The sequence below is a fragment of the Ochlerotatus camptorhynchus genome, unplaced genomic scaffold (assembly GCF_037179485.1).
Source record: "Ochlerotatus camptorhynchus isolate MF236.1 unplaced genomic scaffold, CSIRO-AGI_Acam_v1.1 ptg000274l, whole genome shotgun sequence".
In the NCBI taxonomy this organism is placed as follows: domain Eukaryota; kingdom Metazoa; phylum Arthropoda; class Insecta; order Diptera; family Culicidae; genus Ochlerotatus; species Ochlerotatus camptorhynchus.
Window position 1 is genome coordinate 1176929 of NW_027040763.1, and position 17996 is coordinate 1194924.

General features: G+C 46.6%; 1 protein-coding gene across 1 annotated transcript; it reads right to left on the reverse strand.

Annotated features, from left to right (window-relative positions):
* Positions 1-50: 50 nt before the first annotated feature.
* Positions 51-15727, reverse strand: kl-3 (dynein heavy chain 8, axonemal kl-3). The gene is made up of 13 exons (XM_065227380.1): positions 15204-15727; positions 14964-15144; positions 12949-14907; positions 12642-12896; positions 12420-12576; positions 9259-12270; positions 9048-9203; positions 6837-8988; positions 6106-6778; positions 5916-6049; positions 2094-5859; positions 810-988; positions 51-751 (listed from the first exon to the last, which is right to left on the reverse strand). Exons 1-13 carry the CDS (start codon positions 15723-15725, stop codon positions 80-82), a joined length of 13818 nt encoding a protein of 4605 aa, XP_065083452.1. The 5' UTR covers positions 15726-15727; the 3' UTR covers positions 51-79.
* Between the last annotated feature and the right edge of the window lie 2269 nt (positions 15728-17996).

Below are 17996 nucleotides of genomic sequence, written 5' to 3' on the forward strand. Positions count from 1 at the left end.
AAAGTGTGGCTCATGGGCGAAAAAAATATTATTCAACAGAAGTAAATTTATTGTAAAAACGTATACAGGTCTAGGCAATTTATTTGATATCACATAGCATTGCAATTCCCCGCAAAATCCAGTGATCCGGTGCCTTCAGGGTTGGTAACCAGAGAGGCGTGATGTAGTTCAGGTCGGTGCGGTTGGATTTCTTGTAAACGGGACATTCGTATAGTTTGGGATCCTTCGGGGCAGTTGAATTGATTGCGTAAATGTGGATCACTGGCATGGCCGTGTAGAGAACTTTGTTGATAGATTCCTGCAGCCGGTTGTTCCTTCGATCCCAACCGGCTCCGTCCAGGTACAAACCATAGACGAATACCCCTTCATTTGGAGGTTGCTTACATTCTTCCGTTAGCATTTTGGTCACATCGTTGTGCAGCGTAACGACATCCAACGCCCATCCTTTGTGAGCTCTGGCGACCTCCTGTCGCATAGCCGTTAGAAACCCTTGTGGATTGAAGAACCCAGTCATCCAGAACATATTCGGACGACCCTTGAAGCACCACGTGTAGAATTGGTTGTTACGCTCGATTAGCTCCGTGAACCAGAAGCCCAGCGAAGCCGATGCCCAACTTCCACGTTTCCAGATTTCCGGCACTCGAGCGTCGTATATGTTGTCCAGGGCATCCCGCAGCTGCTCGTTCATAATGATGATACCATCTATGGCCAGAATTAGGTCTTTCAGCGTTGTTCGCACCAGAAGAATGATCTGTAAAATTGAACATCGAATGAAATGTGGCTAAAAGTTAGAGTGAGATTATTCTTACGTTTTGGATCCGGTCGATCTCCTGTCGAAGGAAAATGTTCATCGATCCCAGATGGCCCATGATCTTGAGACGTTCCTTCACGGCGTACGGGTCGTATGGGGTGGGAACTTTGGACAGCATATCGTTCACTAGTCGGGCCACCGTGGCTTCACGGGTCTCCCCACCACCGCCGGCGGATTCTGTAAAAACAGAATCCCAATTTAACATCGTGCCGTTCATTCGTTTACAGAGTGATTATTCTGTTACAAATTTAACAGATCATTTATAGATTATTTCTGTTGAAATACCTAGAAACCTATATTTAAATGACTAATATCAAGTAAGGGAGAGTTGACTGTAGATAGATGTTTGAGGTAATTTCAAGGACTTCAGAGAGCTTCCAAGCATTGTATCGAAGAAAAAAAGTTCAGAGGAATACAAGACATTCCGACTGTCACGGTAAGTCCATGAGACTTGTAATGGCACGTTTGCAGAATTCAAAATATAGGTAATCTTCGAGGTTTAAGTCCAGATGATTTCTAGGAATGGATCTAGTCATATACAGAGGATTTATCTGAACTTCTTCTAATATTTGTTCTTAAACCTGTCCCAGAAGTGTTCTCGAATTACTCTTTCTATGCCTTATAATTTCATACTAACTGAATATGTCCTGGAGGAACATACCAGCCCTCAGCTAAAAGAAGAGATTAATCCAGAAATCGTAATCCAACGCCGTAGTGGAAAACAAGATGGTGAATCTATGTACCAAATAACGACTATAGGCTGAAATCTAGGCGCCCATGCAGCTGTATAAGCCACCGTTCGCCTGTATAAGCTTGTTTGTTGAGAAAGTAGACTTATTAATTAAAGCACGGTATTATTAATCCGGAAACAGCAGGCTCGATTTTCAGTCCGATCTAGATAACCTCGACTTTCCTGGGCCTCCGGTTTGATAATACCGTGTCTTTACTGACTAGGCTATCTGAGGTAGGGGTACTTAAGTTATAATTAATCCTGGTACGCAAGAGATCCATTGTTGATACGGTGAGAGACTGCAGGAGATCGGTCCTGAGAACTTTGTTAACTGGGTTCAGAGGTTTTCAAAAGCAGAGGGTGGTCTGAAGAATTTCTAGACCGGGTCTGAGAGTTTCTGGATACAGATTTGAAAGTTCCAGGAGACAATCAACTAGACTCAGCATCCTCTAGTTTTTGAACTCCAACTCCACCAACTTGGATTCTGTGGCAAAACAATGTTCCAGTATCCCCATGTCCCGCATTTAAAACGCAACCAAAAACTGAACTCACCTTTCGGCTGAATCGAAACGATCGTATCCAGAATCTCCTGTGTGGTATTGCTCTGGTACGTAATGTCCGCATTCGCATGCAATCCGTACACCTGCGGAGGATCGACTAACGGCATCTGCTCGATCGCCTCCATGTACTCCTCCAACGATTTAAACCTCATGATCCGGTACTCCCTGAAGAAGCTAAACTCCTCCAGAAACATGGCGTCCGAGAACCATACCTTGGCAAAAGTGTTCAACAGTCGCTTATCATAATCATCCGTGACCCGTCCCCCGTACTGCACCTCGCCCAGCATGTACCGCACGGTCTTCCAACTAATGCCACGCTTCGGATCCAAACCGTCCAGGTGATTCTGCACGAACATGCAGCTCGCCAACCAGTCAGCCGAGTTGAACTCGTACGGAATGTTCCATCCCAGAGGACCGAACTTCCTTCGCTCCTGCACCACGGTGTGCAAAAACGAAATGCCGAAAACCAACGGCACATAGAACGGCGATTCGCTATACTCAAACATCTCAACCGTCATCGATCCATAGGTTCGCTTCAGACCTGCCTTCACCCCCGACGGAGGCTCATTCGTAAACTTGATCGACATCTGCAGGAACGTAATCGGAAACTGTGGATGCGGCTCGGTTGTAACCCATACTCGGAAATCCTGATGAAAACCCGTTCCCGTCTTCTCCAGTTCCATAATCAACACCATCAGCTCGTTCACATACTCCAACCCTAGATGGCAGTTCTGCAACAGAACCCAGGAACCTTCCTCTAAGGAAACCGAAATTAGTTTCCGAGCATGCACCTCCTGACCCTGTCCCATCGAAATCGACCGGCATTTGATAGCATTCTTCTTCGCCAAGGATTCAATGCTAGGCGTCGGATCCGATCCCATCGAGAGGAAGCACACCAGCGGAGTCAGCGGTCGACTTTCTTCCAGCATAGTGTCGTAATTGATGATCACTGGATCGGCAAATTTCGGCCCCAGTGACATGGCGAGATATTTCCTACTTTGAGAAAGAGTTCGATCCGGACACCAGGCTCGAATCAACAATAGCTTTCGGAAAGCATCCATATTCTGGTACCCATTGGGGATCACCTCTTCCTCGGGAGCTTCCTTCGAAAACCAGCTCTTCCAGCCTTTCTCGTTCATCTCTACATGTTGCAAAATTTCATCGAACTGATACAGCGAGGCGAGCTGTACCAAGTTGAGCCAAGCAATATCGGCAATCCATTTGTAAGGTTTCTCCGGACAGGTGTTGATGTCCAGTGCAGCTCCACCTTTAATGAAAGTCTGAAACTCCTGATGGGTGACGGTCTTTTTCTCCAGGTCGATGTTCAAGGCCATCAACAGAACAAACAGGTATTTATGAACCTCGTACAAACCCCGGCAGATGTATTGGAAGATGTCGTACATCAGGTACTCGTTTATGTTGCTGATCCTACGAGCAGTCACAATGTGCTTGTCAGAACGAGCCATCGAAATGTCGAATCGCTCCAGGAACTGCACCAGTGATGTCTGGTACATATTGTTTACCATCGACATACTGCAGATTAAGAAGTACAGCACACTTCCCCTAGTAGCAATCGGTCGATACTCTTCTCGAGCCCTGTTGATCTTGATTTCTGTTTCACGTGCAATCTTCAACTTCTCCCGCACTTCAATCGAGGTAGTCTTGCTGGTGTTCAACACCGCAATGACCGTCACATCGTCGACCAAGCTTCCTTCGGTAGTCGACAGCTTATGCAACAGATTCGCTTCCAACTCCTGCATCTTCCTTCGATTAGCGGTCACATCCTTGATCAGGTTCGTTCTTTCCGACTCCAGTTCCCTTTTCTCCGTGAGGATAACTCGACCCAACAGTTGATCCTCCAGTCCTTTGATCGTCACGGTAAAGTCAATGATTGAAGTCCGCGCTGAGATTTCCGGCGTATACACCGGATTCGGGAGCTTCGTAGTAATGTACAACCGGAAATCGGAATGTACGTCCACCTCCTTGTCGCCGATCTTTACCTTGTAGGTGTTACCCATCTTTATGAAGTTCTTCTCAAGCACATTGTCCAAGATTGGATCTAGTTCTTCACCAACGTCTTCGATAAGCAAAGGTATTCCCTGCGATACGCAATCTTCGATATGATTCCTGAAGAAGCGATGTTCCAGCGAAGTGACTATCAAGCCATGCTCCCTTTCCTTCTGTTTGATCCAAATTTTACCCTGAGATTGAGGATCAATTAGCAACGGGTAGCGAGCTGCTTGCGTTACAATGATACCATTCTGGATTGACAGCTCATCGTTTGGCAGCCCTTGAAGGTTCCATTCGCCAATGGTGGCATCATCCGATAGATTTTCCATTATGTTTATTTTCAATGACACTGGGATCTTGCGATTCTGCATCTCCTGTTGCCAGGATTTCTGCAGCAGAGTTCGATATTCTTGATTGAACGGTCCAGTGTACGAAAGGAAACCGGTAAGAATCAATACGTCTCCAACGAGTCGGTCTGTTTCACTCTTGAACTGAGATAACTGTTCGGTCCATCGGATTCTCTCATCTGCCAACCCATTGATCAAAGCAGTAGCAGCGTCCATCTTGTCCTGACATAGCTTGGCATCGTCCAGGACGGCTTGCTTCTTTGACATGGCTTCGTTGAACTCTTTCTGAACCTGCGCCAATTCTTCCTCCTTTGCCAGTAATTGTTCCTCTGCCACTGCTTGCTGTGCTTGTGCTATTTTCGATTTCTTCTCCTGCCTTGCTAGGTTTGCCTTCAACGGAAGCACATCTTTGTTGATTTCGAAGAAATTTCCCATAGCTATAGTCCACTGGAGCAATCCGGCAACATTTCCGCAAGCAGCCCTCGCTGCCTCAATGGTATACAAAGAATATTTATAGTACGGAATCAGCAGATCGATCATCTCAGCATTGATCAAATCTTTCTTAAAATTCTGAAGTTTGCCGATAAGACCTGCCTCTGCCAACAATTTTTGTGAGGCCTCCCAGGAAGTAAACAGGAACTGCCGTTCTGCATCCGCTTTCACAGCCAACACTCGCTTCTGAAGCAAGATCAACACAGCGTCCATGATCACCGTAATCAAATAGGGAGGCTTTCCAAGCTTCCGAACCGTTGCAATATCCGCATTGGAAATAGTATCCAGTGCAGCTGCGGCTGCTAGAAGGGCAGGTTCGGCAGCTTTGAGACTTTCGTTAGCTATTACCTTGTCGATGTTAATTTGTACCACCAAAGCATCTGCCTGTTCCTTCACAGCCAACACTTTTGTTTTCACAATCTCTGCATCTTGCTGTGACGCCATAACCGATGCCAACACAATTTCGGCCGCTTCCGTAGCTACGATGATGTCCTTTTCCTTTTCCTCCAGTTCAACACGCAGTTTGTCAACGGATTCAGCTGCTTCAATCAACTTTACCATACCGGTCTGCATTCTGCTGGCCAGCACTTCAATGTTGTCATGCTTCTCCCTATAAATAACTTTGTACCCTTCCAAAAACGACAGGAAAGACTTGGGCGTTACATGAGCCTGCCTTCGGAATCGCTCGTAGTATTCGACACAAACTTCCGCCACTTTATCCTGCACGAAGGCCATAATCTCGATCAGCTCTTTCTTGACTTCGGGCTTGCACACGATACTGTAGTCTTTGAGGAAGTGATTCGAAACGGCTATCAAAGCATCCTCTGGCCAGCGCTGGAACCAATCAATGGTACACCCGGATATCAGGCCGGGGAATTTCAACGATCGATTTCGGAACTTCTCACCCACCTAGATGAAACTTGGTTAGAGCTAGATCTGGACGATTTTCTTACAACGAATATTACCGGTGAAAAGCATAATACAATGTGTAGATTCGCCCGCGCTCGAGATATGAAGAAATCATACAGGTTATCCTGAGTTGGAATGCGCTTCGGATCCACCTTCTTCATGATCGGGATCAGGTCGTTCATTATTTGATCTGAAAAACATACATCCTAAGCAAATGTGACAATGGTTAAACGAAATATAAATTACCCAGATCATCCTTCGGGAAAAGATTCGCAATTTCACCAGAACTGAGCACATTATTGATGTATTCCAGGAATCCTTCGTCCTTAATGTCATTATCGGTGAAGATAAACGTAATTCCCTGACCTTCCAAACCAGCCACTCGATACAAGTAGCGCAGATCGTCCATCAAGTTGTTGATATTGTAAGCCCTGGTCAACGTAATTTGGTAGTACTTGTATCCGGCGATGAACGAAGCCAGCTTGGTTAAACTCTGTTTGCCGGACCCTCCAACTCCCACCAACAGAGCGTTCCCTCGCGGAGTCCTTATAATTCTGGAGATAATCATCAAATGTATCAACGCATCACGGAAGAACACCAGATCCATCTTTGCCCCCCGGACCTGCTCGTTAAACTGTTCCATAAACATCTTCACTCGAGCCGTGGTCTCTTCAAAACCAGGAATCTCCTCGTACAATTTCGGGGGCTCCAAGCTCACATCTTCACCTTCCTCCCCCGTTGGATCCGGAGCATCTCGCAAAAAGTCCACAAAGAAGGTCTCCGTCCGCTCGTAGTTCAGCATTTCGTCTTCGTCAAGCGATTCCTCAGCCAGTCGACGCATCGTATCCACAAACCAATCACGATCCGCAATGCTTGTGAACCGATCAGCGATTGCGCGAGTACATTCGTGGCACCACAGCTGAAAATGAAATTCATTAGGTAAATCATTTGATCGCATTCACAGTTAATGTACTTACATTCAGCACTGTCTGAATCGTTTGACACTCTTCGCCCTGGATCGTCAACATACCCTGCCAAATACGAGATAGGTCTCGCAGATTGAACACATAGTGGAACTTTGCCGGAGTCGGTAGCATCTTGATCTTAGTTGCTTGCCATAGTTTCCGAGTCAGCGGAACTAATTTCGGCACGAAGTTCACTATCGTCACATTGAATCGTGACTCACAGAAATAACCTTCACCAAGAACTCCGAAAATCTTATCCATCGATGTGTTGCTTGGAATCGCGCAGTTGAACACACAAAACTGCCGTTTCAACCGCGGAGGAATATCATTTCGACCTCCACCGGGATGAATCATAGCTGCCATTAGTTGAATGTCCAGAATGGTCGAAAAGTCTCCTGGTTTGTCCAGGGAATAGAATCCGGTATTCTCCATCACTTGTCGAACGATTTCGTTGGTCACCTGATCGCCCCATTCGTTGACGACTGGCATGTTGATGTCGTCGATAAAGATTGACATCTTGCGCTGACCTGGAGGTCCGTAGGTCGTTCCCACCCGCTTCTCAACGTAGGACTCTACGATTCGCTGGAACATGTTTGGAGTTGTAGCCGATGAAAAGTTGAAACTCTTCGACAGATGGTATTCCGGATCATAGTTGAGCATGTAACCCTGGATCATTACCGTTTTACCGGTTCCTTGTTCACCTATCAATAAAACGGCTTTGGATTGCTTTGCAATAAGATCGATCAAATAAGCCGTCCGTACGTTGTCTACGTTCGGTACCAGAATGCTCGCAAACTCCGGAATGCTATCACTTGGGTAGATGTATTCCTCAACTCGATTATTCCAGTGCTCCCAGGATCCGTTCTGAGATACAACGTATTCGAAAATAGTTTCCCCTGGCTGAATCTTTGGCCATTTCATCTTTGATGGGTGTTTCGCTATGAATTCTCCCATCGTTTCACGATCTTCTAGCTCAAGCACGGCTCCCAACGACCACATAACAGAAAACAGAAACAGGCGTTCCAGATGCTTATCTGCAAACTCAATCGCAACACCTTCGTCCTTGGGTGCAATTAAACCTTCCAAGATATCACAGCATTGTCTTATGTAGATCGCCTCCAGGATCTTCATCTTGGCTGCAAGTTTTGATTGTACAAAGATGTGAAGATCATCGTAGATTTTATGGAAAAACTTCCGCAGCGTATCAGCGACATCCATCGGCTTTGTCTTCAACCATCCGTTCAAGATCGGTTCCCATTTCAGAACCGAAGCGCTCATAAACACCATGCCCATTCGGCTGACCGTAGCAGGTGATGCATTGTCTACGTTGTCCGGTTCGAAAACTAGCTTTGCATTGGGAGCCATCGTTATGCGGTCACCGTTTGCTAGGGTCAACGTCTTGTTGTCATCCAGCACAGAGTTCAAATTCTCAATCCACACAGCATCTACCGGTCCGTCTAATACCAGCCATACAAAATCCGTCTTCTTAATCTTGAGAGTTCGTCTCCAAAGGGTCGAGAAAATTCCATCCGTCCAGTCGTTCGTAGCTACGTCCAAGCGACCAAACATCTGAGGTGCCGTAATGGCTTTCGGATTCATCCGAATCTCCTTATGCGGCATTCCTAGCTCGGTGAAGCTCTTCAGCAACGTGTGAATACAACGAGTCTTTCCCGCACCTGTTGGACCCAAGGTCATCAAACCGTGTCGCACCAGGGAAGTTTCATACAGCTGAATAACCTTCAAATTCCACTCTGGGTGATTGATCAAACCAAGTGACTCCGCACTGTTAGCAATCGCCCTCTGCAGATCCTTGTAGGTCGAAGTGCTCAGCTTGATACCAGGGAAAAGATCTTCAATCAACGAGATGAACAGCGGTTCGTCTTCGTCCACCAGCTTGGATACGTTCATATCACGCAAGACCCTCATCACAATGGTATCCTCCGTATCGCTGGGGTTGGCCCGCTTCTGCGCTCCCAAAGTTCGTAGCACGGATAGGATGTTTCGCAAACCGAAATCATAATGCACTTGCTTGGACAGCTGTTCTTCGCAAAGTTTATACAGCGTGAAGAATTTCCTAGCCAAAATAACGTTGTCTTTGAAACCGCAACTGGCAAGCTTGACGCGCATGATGATCTGTCGATCGGGGACCATCATAGCAACGGATCTGGAAACAGTATGAACTTTCAGTTACTAAGGGTCGATGTAGAGTTCTTAGGTACTTGCCTGAACATGATTTTCAAATTCTCGGGTAGTTCCTGTCGACCCGCATAACCTGGATTCATTGTAATGAACAAGCCAAACTCCGGATTCAGCGATACAGTATCGCCATCGCTGAATACAAACTCCTTCTTTCTCTCTTTGCGGGCAGTCAAGACAATGCTGAGAAAAAATAATATTCCAGAACCCATTCGTTGTTGGATTATTGACTACTTACTAAATCTGCTGAGCGGCTACTGACAACACGGGAAGCTCAATTCGGTTGAACTCATCGAAGCAGCCCCACGATCCGGATTGTGCCAAACCTTTATAGATTCGACCTAAGCCCCTGAAGTCCATCTGATCGGAGCAGTTGAACACAACGACCAATTTTCCTAGTGCCCTGCCCATGTCCTTCGTAGTCTCAGTCTTACCAGTCCCCGCAGGACCAGCTGGGGCGCCCCCCATAGACATCCCAATTGCCTGCGCTAGAGTAATGTAGCACCGATCCGTTAAGGGAGTAATAGCCAACCGTTCCGTTACTCCCAGGTACTCGTTCTGGTAGATGAAATCCACGTCCGTAATCTTCACAATCACATCATCTGTATCCTCAATGTAATAGAACCGGGCCTGTTTCTGCCACTCGAAATCAAGAGCCGTCCGAATCTTTAACCTCACCAAGTCATCAAATATATCCCTCTGGTGGACATGTATGGTCACCATGGTCTCGAATCGAATTCGCTCCAGTTTTGTCAAGTCCTTCACCGTCAACTCAATCAAGCTGTTCAGCAGATCCAAAAACCGTTGATTCGTCTTTCGCATGATGTTCTTATCTGTGCGACAGTTGCGCAGGGCGATTTCCGCATCCCGGGTCCACAGCAATTGCACCCCAACCAATCCAGCTTGACCACAGTAGCTTTGAAATCCTGTGATGAACTCAAATTCCGGGTCCTTTAAGTTTTGCGCCATATTCGCCAGGATATCTCGAATAGTGTCTTGCATTTCCACTAGTAAGCGATTCAACCAAAGTTCAACTCCACCGGTGCACAACACAGGCCTTCCCAGCGTAACCTTCTCGTTATTATCCGAAAGCAACGATATAATCTTGCCAATCGATTTCTCTTCAAACTCCACTTTGGCAACGGCATCGAATATACTCAACAGATGACCCTGTATCGAAGTTGGATCCGAACTCTGACCAAGGATTTCCAACAGCACAGGATCCGAAATGAAGAAAAATCGAGGAAATATCAGCCGTTTTGATTCCAGATATCCAGTCAACGATTTCTGGCATGACTCCAGTTGCTCGAGCAAAGCTGTCAAGGTACTCGCCATTGTGTCCTCTCCAGTACAACACTCAACGGCATTCGAGTTATCTCTGGCACGGAACATGATTCGCACCCAAGTTTTATCGATTCCTGCAAACCGCTTCGCATCCTGAGGCAACTGCTTCGAGATGTCACCACCAACGAACACCGCTTCCAGATAGATCCACAAGTTCTGGACCTGCAACCACTTCTCCAGAATTTCTCCCGTATTGACCAATTTGTGCAACCAACGCATAATATCCTTTTTGAAGTGGGCGTTGAATCGATTCGATGCTAGCGAATTTACAATCATGATGCTGTCTTCCAGCAACGAAATAATCTCGATAGTTTCGGTCGGTTTGATCAGCAGTTCACCGCGGTTCTTGAAGTTTGCAAACTGCAAGCTGACCACCGACCACTCAGCAACAATTTGCCGTAATTTGGTGTCGATGTCGTTCTCCTTTACCGCTCCGATACAAATATCTTCGATGTCATCCTTGTTATCCAGCAGAGGAGCCTCCATCACTTGACCGACGATAAAGTCAGGTGAATTTACTTCAAATTTACATCCCAAAAGGTTCTCCAACTTTTCCCAGTGACGATCCTTCATAGCTTCGTTACACATCAACTCCAGCAGTGGGCAACTGTCGTTGAAGTCGTCAATCTTCTTCTTCAGATCAATATACGCCAGCCAGTCCTTCATTGCCTTTGGAAGCTTTCGGCAGCGATTCTGGAAGTCTGTCAACTCCGTATTGATCTTCTCAATGTCCACATCTTCCCACGGAGTCTCATAGTACTCGTCGATACTTCGCATGACTTGCAGATACAATGAGTATAGCTTGTTCAGTAAGTTGAATTCCTTCTTGCGTTTGTGCAAAATGGGATAGTCGTTGACCTTGAGACCGAGGAATGCTTCACCGCCTGCATACATCTCAAATCTTCGCCACAGTTCTTCGAATCGTCCCTGGAACATCAATACGCGATCGCTAGCTTCCTTCGCGGAGATGCCTTCCTCCATTGGACCTTTGGTTTCGAATTCCTGGTCAAAGTCGTTAATTTCTTCCACGAACTGTGCCACTCCTTCGGCTAGTTCTCGCTGTAGTGGCACCTGAAGAGCAATGATGTCATTCTCTACCTCTTCGACTTTCTTTGCCATCGTCTTGAAGCTTTCCCGTAATCCGTAAACATGTTCTTTGTCATCTGTGGTGATTCCCAAATCGAATTCCGCCAGTGTGTTGTACGTGGCTTCTATGAATCCAAGGTCTACGTCGATGAATGTGAAGTTGTCCTGTACTATTTGCAGACACTCCATCGCCATTTTTATGTCATCTAAGTCCTTGAGAGTTCGACTCAAAACCCCGTCGTGCTCGGTAATAAAGTTGTGAATCTCCGACACCCGCTTATTGTAGTACTCCAGCAGTTTCAGCAACACAGCTTTGATCACATGCTCCGATCGAATCAGAATAGGCCCAATGTGAGTGAGGAACTCGATTCTATCCAAATCCAATTGAATCCGTTCGAACACGGCAGGTTTCTGCTCAAGTGGAACCTCAAACAGATCGTTCTTCCACATGTATTCGTACCGATCGTACATGATGTGAAGTTCGTGTTCAATATCCGGTTGAACGAGCAACAGACCACCGTCAAACTCGTGAATGAATCTCGACACTTCCTTGTGTTCGGAAACCGCTCTGAACCAGGTCCGCTCGTGACGGATCTCCTCCAGCACCGGTCTACGCAGTTTACGCTCCTCGGTCTTTGCCTGTCTACCCCAGGTCGACACAGCGTAGAACGTTTCCACCACGTTCATGATCACTCGCTGGAAGTTGGCCTGTATTTCTTCGAGCGATGGCCGAATGACGCACTCGTCCGGTTCGAGTTCCATCTCCGTCACCAACAGCGGATTGATGTCTCGTAGGGTGGCGGCTTTGTTCAATTGGAGGCTGGAGAGGGAATGGTAAAGTTAGAGTTTATAATCACATATCAGAAACTCGTAAGTTGTCTCCTGGACAATTCTGGATTGTTCATTGAAATTTCGTCGAGCTAAAATGATCGGTAAACGAAGATACTCAAGTTTTCAAATGATACTTACTTAAGCAACTTTATCCGAGCCCGCAATTTCTCCAGAGAAGTCTTAACCATCCTTACGAAGATCGATATGATCCGATGGTTGAAGTACGCAAACAACTCCATGCAATCAATATGAAGCAGCGTTACGTCGTAGTTCAATCCTGAATAATCTTGAAACACTAAAAAAAAGGAGTACAAAGCTCAAACAAACAATCTCCGTGGGATCAAGAAAGCGTAATCTTACATGCTTTCCGGTGCGTCTCCAGAGAAGGATATGCTAGGGCTTTGTAAATCTTATTGAAACTGATCCAGTCGTACTTATCGATGGGCAACGCTTCCTCTCGTCGTCTGTTGTCGTCATTTATCTGATCCAACGGAAGCTGAAACTTTCGGTTGCCCTTCTCGTCGTAATCCGCCACTTCGATATGTTCAACAAACTTATCGATCAGCTCAATCGTAGCCTTCTCCATTGCTTGGGATTTCTTTTCCAAGTATTTCTCTGAAAAGATAACATTTAGGAACAAGACATCTTCATCAACGTTTTAGCTTACCAATAGTTTGCCTGTATTTAACGTTCATATCTGCAAAATGCTCAGCCCTAACAGCGTCCTGGGGCAGCACGATCAGATCGGTATTCGCGAACGAATGGAGGATATCCTCGATCCGCGCCTCGCGGATGTCGTTCACTTCCTTGACGAATTGTTCAACCTTGGTAAGAACCTGATCGACCTCATTCATGTAATCTTTCAAGTTCATCGACATCCACGTGACCTCCGTTAATCCAGCTAGAAACACATGTTCCAATTTGATCAGCATTGTCCTCATCAACGGTAGGAAAATCATTGGGATGTTCAGCCTGACTTCGTTGTTGCGTCTCAACAGATCCTTCACTCGTTCGAAGGCGTTGTACAGATTTTCCTTCTGAAGAACCAACAGTACGGCAAAGTCTGGAGCGGCGAGACCCCATTTAAGCACTGTTTCTGCCTCTTTGATCACCTGTCGTAAGAACGGATGAAAGTTGACCTCCAACCAGTTGGTGTCAACGTTTTTCCTGTAGATCGGAGATTCCAGCCTTGATCGAGCTTGCTCTACATAATCCCACCAAGCTCGATGGTGCAACATTTCATAATGCAGCAGCACTTCGCTCAGGTAGTTGTAATACTTGACGCAGAGCTGTGCCTTCCTATTATCGATAACGCAACTACGAGTCTTGAGAACCTTGATCGGATCGTCCATCTTTCGAGACATGAACCGTGCCCACATAATTCGGCCCACGCTGTTCGGAACGCACCACACAATCGGAGGATTTGCACGATTTTCGTTGTAATAATCTTTGATTTCGAATATCTGGTTCTCGAGCATCACAGCTACATCCAAATATCGACGATCTAGACACAGACATTCCAACTGGAGCTTCTCGAAGCGATTCAACATCAACAAACGGTTTTCGATGGTTGGAACTCCTGCAAGCATCTCTTTAACAAATCGCTGCAGTCCGATTTCGGCTGCTTCTACTTCCTTCAGGAAGACTTCGTAGTCTTCGTCAAACTGGTGCTGTCGATGGACCAAAGGATCATAGGATTTCGCAGCAATTACTTGGTAAGCTTTCTGGATTTGGTTGGAAAACGTACCCGTTCCTGCGATTCCAATGCGATCGATGATCTGGTACTTCAGGTATAGCTCCATGATGTTCTGGATCTTATCCAGTCGTACGTTGAAGGTGTCCATCTTTCCAAAAATGTACATATCGGAGCATTCCCATGGGGTCTCATCCGAACTTTCCTCCATGTCATTTACCGTCTTGTAGTAATAGAACCGGTAGGACATATCCAGGTTTTTGCAAACCTTAATCTTAGCAATGATATCTTCCTTCTTCTGTTCGTAGATCGTGCTCTTTCGCCGGCAAGTCATGTACTGCTGACAATTCATAATGATCTGATTGGTCACCTTCGACAACAGCCCGGTGATTCTATCAGATGTGTTATAAAAAATGGAAGTCTTGTACACCTGTCTGATGGTGGTCAACAAGCTCGATATCGTACCGGCAACCTCTTCCGGTTCACAGCGATACAGCGGATCCCAAAATCGCTCAATCGAGCTTATATACCGTACATTGTTTCGGGACTCGTTCAGCTTATCGGTGATTTCATTGTCCATTAGTCGCCACTTCTTCAACAACTTCGAGCGCGATAGCTTTAAGCAAGTGTAATAGCTTACAAACGGCCTGGATTCGATAAACTCCGCTATTGACGTATACTTGGTCAACATGCTTCGCCAGTACTCCAACTCGTGCAACGGTCCCACATCGTACGGGTCCCGCCGTATCTGTTCACCTTGAGTCAAGGCGAACTGTATCTGTCGCATCCACCACGCAAAGGCACGTTCCGCAGCGTAAACCTTATCCCGATCTCGAGACGTTTCCTCGACCTGAACCGCCGTCAACAGGAAGCCCTTGTACAGATTGTGATCAACTTCGAACATGATTCGCTCGGAAATATCCTTTTCGGTGCCTGCATAATTTGACTTATGTTAAAATATCTACAGAAGATCTACTTTGGAAACCTACTTTTCAGAAACTTGATGAACGTTTCAACGCCATGAAAGAAGTAACTCTTCTGGAGATCCGTGCAAAATCCGTAATCCTTCATGCTTTCCAGAGACGGTTTGTTCACATTTTCCAACAATGATGTGAGCGTAAAAATGATCGAACAGCCCTCAGGAATGGAAATCGCATTCAAAAATACTTCCTAGAAATTTTATCGATTATTAGAGACGGTTCTCACCCTGAACCCCATAACTTACTAACCTCCCCTAGATTTTTCACATCGACGCCTTTCGTTTCGTTGTGCCTATAGGCTGCAACGCAAACCTCCGTTACCTTCTCGTCCGTTCCATCCGTAATCAACGCCTGCATCAACTTTTGTCGCTTCTGCTTGGGATTGTATCGGCCGGAGTTCAATGCTGGAACCGGATACATTCCGTAGTACACCAGCAGCCCTTTGATCCCGTCCGGTTCGAACAGCCGCTCCATGAGCTGCACATATTCATCCTTGTCGGCAGTGCAGTCGACCAGCAATTCCTGATCCTGGTTTAATACATGGGCAGCTCCATCCAGTATGAACCGATGCTTTGGTCCAATAACGTTCAACCGCCCGGCCCGAGCGTCCTTGGCCCGGTCCAGATGTTGCTGCAGCTCTTGTTCTTTGGTAATCTTCGGAGGACTTCCGCGACGGCGCTTCACCAGCTGGGCTACATTGCCTATCACGGAGGATACCCCCACCACCTGGTAGAGGGCACGCAGGTGACGTTCCGGATCGTTTTCTTCCATGGTCTTCCTTACGGGGAAGGATTTAAAACTTCCGGTGACAATCGATGTGGCGTCTGGAATGGGTCAGTGGCTACTTTGCTCGAAAAACATTTGGAAGTGAGCATTTCTATTTGAAGCACGTGGTTGGTACGTTGATAGCGAGGTGCGCTTAACAGATAGTGATAAATTTGAAGTAGGTGAAGATTTGTTGTATCTTGGAGCACTAGTGACATACGAGGCGCAGAGATCAGACGTCAAACTTCTGTCTTAATCTTATGTAAACCCCATTAAGAAAAATCCTCCGGTTTTCCCCAAGAGTAAGTCGGTTCGCGTCGGTATTGGTTCAGTCAAATCGAACGATTGTTGCATCGACAGAGTAGACGACATCCATCGGTTAAAAGCTTTGTCTGTAGATTAATGCAACGACGAAGCTCATCAAGGGTCCGACAAACAGTGTCCCAAACGCGAGGATTTCAAGCGGATCCGAAAGCAAGCATCCACAAAAAGCCAACCAGGACGGAAGAAGGAAAACACTCCGGCATTCAGGGCTGAGGACTTCCCGCCTCTTCGTGTTACGCCGCACAGTCGCAAATACACGGGTGCAATCCGACCCCCGTTAAGAAACGTCTGGTGCCTCAGCTGGACAAAGCTCTCCATCCCCCCGGATTCTGGAGACAACCACCAGCACAAAACGCCAATCCCGATCTCTTCTCTGCGGATGAGCTGATGAAGATTTTCGTCGACATGACCAGCGCTCTTCGTCAGTGCCGCAACAAGCCCAAACAGATCCTCGGTAAGTTTATTATTCAGTATGGCGTCTAAACCGTTAGCTACTTGTTAGTCACTTGGAACGCTTGCTCTGTACGAGCCAAAAAGTTCGAGCTTGCTGACTTCCTCCGCAAGCATAGTATCGACGTGGGCCTCCTATCAGAGACTCATCTAAAGTCCGGCGACAGCTTCTGGTTGCCTGACCACAACATTATTCGGCTTGATCGCACCAGCTCCAGAGGGGGGGTCGTCGTCAAGAAAGGAATAAAATACCACACTCTGTCCCATATCCGCACCTCTATCATTGAGGCCCTTGGTGTGGAGGTGAAGTCGTCGACTGGATACGTCCAGTTCATCGCCGTCTACTGCCCTCGACAGTGTGCCGCCAGCAGTGGACTAGCGGCTAAATTCAAGAACGACCTGTCCACCATCACCCGTACCGGTTCCCGCTTAGTAGTTGGAGGAGATCTAAACGCTCGCCATGAGGCCTGGCGAAACTACCAGCAGAACCAGAACGGTCACCTGCTCTTCGACATGCATGGGCTGCACTCCGTTTGGTTTTCGGATGAACCAACATTTATCTCAACGGCGGGCAACCCATCGACGCTAGACCTGTTCCTGACAAATATCGGCTTGTCCAAGCCGGTAGCCTTAAACGAACTCAGCTCCGACCATCAACCGGTGGTGACTGAACTGGGATACAACGTAGCCCCTGCTCCAAGCCTGCGCAAGGACTACCATCGCGTAAACTGGGCCCAGTTTGGACGCATGGTAGACAGACACATCATCGACATCCCGCCGCTTAACACCGTGGAGGACATCGACCGAGCGTTGGAGGGACTCCACCAAGCCATAACCGTAGCTGACGAGGCGTGCGTCCGACGAGTTCCTGTGAGGGGTAAGTTTATTGCCATTGATTCCCACACCCAACTCTTGATTCGCCTGAGAAATGTTCGTAGACGTCAGTTTCAGAGGACTGGAGATCTGGGCAAAAAACGTGAAATGGCCGATCTGAACAGGCAAATTGCTTCCAGAATGGACTCACTCCAAATTCAAGTTTCGGTCGTGTTGTCCAGAATCTGGACGACCGCTCCTGACCATTCTGGAAGGTAGCGAAGGTCCTGAAAGCTCATCCCAAACCCATTCCACCGCACAGAGTCGAAGACTCACAGAAACAAAATCCAGGTCGCTCAGAATAGAGTGCTGAGGATGGTACTTGATCGTCCTTTCGACACTAGAATAAAAAATTTACACGAAGAGACAGGCGTTGCCAAAATAGATTCCAGAATTAACGAAATTAACACTAAATTTGCACAAAAATGTATTTTATCAGAACATGCTTTGATAAGCAATTTGTATATAGTAGATTAGGTGTATATAGTAGTTGTAGGTTAATTGTAGTTCTAAATAGTAGTCATAAGTAGTTTTCTTTTTCAATTTAAAACAAACCAATCCCACCAAGGCACAGTGGTTGAAAAGTCCATTTTGACGCTCTTAATTAATAGCACCATGGAGAGTGGATTT

Excerpts from the sequence above, each read along its gene's own strand:
- kl-3 (XM_065227380.1), bottom strand. The coding sequence starts at position 15,725 with ATGGAAGAAAACGATCCGGAACGTCACCTGCGTGCCCTCTACCAGGTG. Across the intron at positions 12,271-12,419 it reads GCTCGGATAAAGTTGCTTAA|CCTCCAATTGAACAAAGCCG; the intron begins GTAAGTATCATT and ends TTCCCTCTCCAG. Across the intron at positions 989-2,093 it reads CGTTTCGATTCAGCCGAAAG|AATCCGCCGGCGGTGGTGGG; the intron begins GTGAGTTCAGTT and ends CTGTTTTTACAG.